Genomic DNA, 4,683 nt, shown 5'->3' with positions numbered 1-4,683 from the left:
TGATTTTTGCTGTTGTCTGATTGTTTTCAATCACACAACTGTTATTAGGTGTCTGTTGTCTGATATCTTTTAAGTCAATGTCTGTTGAAAGATGTTGTCTGATTTGAGTGTTTCACACAATAGTTTTTAATTTGTCTGTTGTCACATTAGTTTCAGACAATGCACCTTATTTGATGTTGTCTGAATTTTAGGGATTTTTTTTTATTTTTTTATTTTTCGATACAAGCTGAGTTTTAGCTAGGGTTGACATACCACTTCAACACACAAAAATCAAAAATTTAACTTTTCCCTCTCCATTTGACCAAAACACCCGAGCTCTCGCCTCTCTCTATCTCTCTCTCACCCAGTGACCAGCGACTGCCAATCGACCACCGCAGTGACGGATTCCGTTCGATTCTCTTCCTCCTCAGCCTCAGAACATAAAAGATTAAGTCATACGATTTCCTCCACCGTGAGAACGATCAAATTGCTTCATCTTCACCGCCATTCCTTTCTCCTCTTTGAATTTTGCAATTTTTTTATTGCGTATTTCTTTCATTTTTGATTAATCGCAGATTTTCATCATCTATTTTTGTTTTCTCTGTGCCTCCTTCTCTTACTATTGTGTGAATTTGTGGGTTCAGGTACTATGGATTCATCAAGAAAATCCAAGTCCCCATACCCAATTCAAGAACCACTCTTTCTAAGACAGCTGCGTAGTCGAGAAAATGTAAGGAAACCTCTGGGTTCTTTAATTCGATTCGATTTTATTTCAAATCTAGGGTTTTTCTTTGTTAACGAGGTACTATATATATATTTATGTGTATGTGTAAATTTTCTATATATATTTATATGTGTGTGTGTGTAAATTTTCTAGTTTTCTAACTCTAGTAGTCTTTGGGTTTTAAGTAAGACTTCTATTAACTGCTATTCAGGAATGATGCGACTAGTGATATTCAATTTATGATCTCACTGTCAAGGTCAAGCTTCATATTCAATCAGTTTGCAGTCCCTTTGATGGTTGACTTGTTATATTTGTTAATGCAGGATGCTAATGGCAATGATGCGGATCTTAGTGTGTACAAGGGGAAAGTTCTACTTATTGTCAATGCTTCCAAACGGTATTCATCTCATATTTGTCAATTCTCACATTTACTGATTCTTTGTTCTATTGTTCACTGCTATTTTTTCTTTTTCTGCTGATTTGTTGTAGTGGACTGACCTAGTTGTAATATAGCTGGTTGATTTGTTGTAAAATGAAAATGGAGTAATGGTTTTGTTGAGAGTGCTAGCAAAGTAGCAAATGGTTTTGTAGAAAGTGACAGAAATGATTGAATCTATATTTTTCTTTTAAAAAGCTGAATTATTGATTAGATACTTGTTCTACTGTTTTGATTGTCAAATTGAATCTTTGTTATGTTTTTCTTAATATGTACGTGTTCGGAAAGCTTGCTTCACCTATTCTCAGTCAATATTGGAAGACTCAATTGCTTCAGGTTTCTTTAAGGTGTACTAGTGTGTCTTTTTTACGTCATTGCTCACTGTGTATGAATCTTTTCTTTGCTTCAAGTTCACCTCTACATCCCAAAATTCAGTATAATCTATGATTAGCATGCATTTTGCATCGACATATGATCTTTATTTAGTTTGTGATGTGAAAGGACTTTCTATGGGATCTCAATTTCAGTATTTTCTCTGGTTTTGAAACTATTCTCGAGTTGTCAACATTAAGAAAGATCTCCCCTTTATGTGAAATTTCAAATTTGGGAGTTTAGTTTGAACGATTACTCTGTAGTTTGGTTAATTTCTGTAAAATTTTATGGTGCCCAGAAGAATTACAGAGAAAAGGTCCTTTATATTCCATTCCTCCATGATCATTTTGGATCATTTCTATTCTCCAAAATGAGAGCAAGCTTCTTCTTTGTCTTTAGGGCTGCCCGGAACTCCAAGTGTTAAGGTAGGTGTCGTGGGGGCTGGTACAACAAGTGTCTTTGAGGAAGTACTGCAGTCATCAAAGAAATCCCTCAGTCTTGTCTTTGTGCCATCAAAAGGTGATTATGTCATGCTTCTACATTACTCTAGGAAAGCATCTAATTCTGTACACATAGTAGTACTGCCTCTTATGCTTCCTTCAGTCAATTAGAAGACCCAAAAGAAAACATCATGGCATTAAGACTATTTGGAAAGTACTGGAGATTACTATTAAACTGAAATTTCTCCAAATGAAAATGCATTGAGTAGGCCTGCAAAGGTTTTATTGTGCTGGAGTTAGATTCTATTGAAACCTGATGGGTTTTGGATTGCTTAGTTTGATTTTGATACTTCCAGGTGGCCCTTCAGCCACTTCGTTTTGGTGGTAGTTAGTTGCTACACTGGGGATAGCTTTTCATCCTGACATTTGTCTTGCATTTCTTTTACTTGGAAGTGAGACGATAGAATCTATGCATTTGCACCAAGTGGTTTATTGTTATTTTCTTTTGTTCAAGATGACCCAATATTGTGGGATCACTTATTCTATCTTTTGTTTTTGATACGTTTTCTTTTGTAAACTGTAATCTTCAGCAACAGCCAAGGTTTTGGCTTCAGAGCTCCCTAAGAATAGGAAAGACAAAGGCAAAGTCCTATATCCTGCTTCTGCAAAAGCTGGCAATGAGATTGGTAAGTGAAGGCTTCTTTTGTATGACTACAAACACATAGGTTACACAGTGAACAGTCTTTAGAGTACAAAAGTAGTGAAAATTAGATGCATTTTTGTAATGAATATAATACAATCAGGATTGAAATACAGGATCTATGAACAGTCTGGCATTAAAAGTATTTATGAAAACCACAGTTTGGATTAAAATCTCTTTGGTTGTGGAGCACATGATGCATTTTGTATTTTCTCTTTCATAGACAAGAGATTGCTTTGCATTTAAATTGATAGTGTAGATCTTAATCTATATTAATATATATGGTTTGTTATTATTTTAGTTACAGCATATGGACTGATGTGGATTGTTTCTAGTGTTAAAGCATAGAAGAATTGTTGTTTGCTTTTTTTATTTCTTATGCTGACACCTGCTCAATACATTAATTTAAGTCTTGCTGTGTGATTCAAAGTCCGATTGTTTCTGATAGAGATGTTCTCACTAAATAACTGAAGTCATTTTTCTTTTACTTGATACTTGATTTTGTAAACCAGGACTTAGTACTCATCATCATCTTCCTTATATAATGCTGATATAATTGCGACTCTTGAGACTCTTTTATGGACATGAGAGGATGAACAAACTTTCCTCTTCTAATGTATCTTTTACGATCCCGTTTCAACTTCTTAAAATGATAATATTTATGTTGTATTTGGCAGATATGGTAATCAGATCATGAGTGGGCCTTGAAGGTTTGTACTGACAGGTGGCCAGGATTTTATAACATTTTGCAAGGTCACAGAAGCACTGGTATGAAGTCCTACCAGAGTGCTTATTATAATTAGTTTAGTTACTAATCTTGTATTCAATAGCTTCTGAAGCTATATATAACTTGGATATTTTGTTAGATACACATAAACACATATATATTATTGAACATATCCACATATTATTATGGACTGCTTTGGTTAGATATTTGTTGGGAAATGCTTCACAAAGCTTAAACTTATAACCAGATTGCTTTGTAGTTAGATATTTGCTTATGTTCAATAGATTATTATGAGTGAAACCTTATAAGGCAACAATCATGATTTCTGTCCTTTTACTAATTGATAGACTTGTTATTGCACCACAGGAGGGTTTGAAGCCAATAGATGTTGCAGCTGCTAATAGGAACTGAAGTGTTGTGGAGATCCTCTTACCTTTATCTGTTTTGGTATTTAGACTCTTTAGGTATATATAGGCATGGTTAATGTGCATTGGACACATTTATCGACAAGTTTATGTTTTTGGCCTTTAAGTATATAGGCAAGGTTAGTATGTGTTAATATTGGGATGAACCTACTGCTGATGGAATATTGTAGATCTTGTTGGATTTAATGGAAAGCTTTTGGTATCAATATTGGATGTGTTTGTGGATGCATTGATTGATAGGTTTTTGTTAGATGCAATATCCAGAATGTATGTCTTGTTATCCAATCTCAAACAATGCAATTTCACCAGAAAACCATTGTCTGACAATTGAGCACAAAAAAATCAAATAAAAAAACTGTTGTCTGTACAACATAACAACAATATCTTTTAAACTGGTTCTATTGCCCAACATTGTAAAACACAATGTCAAAGGTATATATATTCTATTGTCTCACTTCATTAACCACTACATCAAAGTAGGAAAACCATGGTTAGAAATAAACTTCAATAACTGCAAAACCTAGAAAGTTGTTGTTTGAGCAAACAACACACAAGAGTTTACTTTGAGAAAAATAGAGTGTGAAACTTTAACAGACAATGCTACACTATAAGTTATGTTGTCTTAATGACCTCAGAAGTTACTTTTCTTTAGATTATGCTGACTTAATTCACTTTGGACAACAGCTACTTTAAGTTGTCTATTGTCTAGTCTGGTGTTCAGACAACAGGTTTGTTAGTTCTTGCTCTTGTCCAAATTTTCTTCAGACGACAGAATCTTGCTGTTGTCTGATACTCATATCAGACGGCACCCACTCAGTCAACAACAAAGAGGGGTATCAGACTACAGCGAAAAACTGTCGTCTGATCGTATTATTGGCGT

General features: G+C 34.5%; 1 protein-coding gene across 2 annotated transcripts; it reads left to right on the top strand.

The window, feature by feature from the left end:
- Positions 1 to 282: 282 nt before the first annotated feature.
- LOC133717333 (uroporphyrinogen-III synthase, chloroplastic-like) lies at positions 283 to 4,003 on the top strand. Of its 2 annotated transcripts, XM_062144029.1 has the most exons (7): positions 283 to 451; positions 624 to 709; positions 1,027 to 1,100; positions 1,911 to 2,030; positions 2,542 to 2,637; positions 3,329 to 3,419; positions 3,745 to 4,003. In XM_062144029.1, coding segments are annotated over exons 2-6 (312 nt in total). In that variant the 5' UTR covers positions 283 to 451; positions 624 to 707; the 3' UTR covers positions 3,349 to 3,419; positions 3,745 to 4,003. The 2 variants fall into 2 exon arrangements, 1 of the variants encoding a protein (XP_062000013.1); XR_009849537.1 differs by lacking the exons at positions 283 to 451; positions 624 to 709; positions 1,027 to 1,100 and adding an exon at positions 1,128 to 1,486 and having other exon boundaries at positions 2,542 to 3,419.
- The last annotated feature ends 680 nt before the right edge of the window (positions 4,004 to 4,683 follow it).

Source organism: Rosa rugosa, chromosome 6 (assembly GCF_958449725.1).
Source record: "Rosa rugosa chromosome 6, drRosRugo1.1, whole genome shotgun sequence".
Taxonomy (NCBI): Eukaryota; Viridiplantae; Streptophyta; class Magnoliopsida; order Rosales; family Rosaceae; genus Rosa; species Rosa rugosa.
The sequence above is the reverse complement of the archived record's forward strand: the minus strand, read 5'-3'. Positions and strand labels throughout refer to the sequence as shown.

Coding starts and splice junctions, on each gene's coding strand:
- LOC133717333 (XM_062144029.1), top strand. Junction 2,031..2,541: donor TGTCTTTGTGCCATCAAAAG/GTGATTATGTCA, acceptor TGTAATCTTCAG/CAACAGCCAAGGTTTTGGCT. Junction 2,638..3,328: donor AAAAGCTGGCAATGAGATTG/GTAAGTGAAGGC, acceptor TGTATTTGGCAG/ATATGGTAATCAGATCATGA.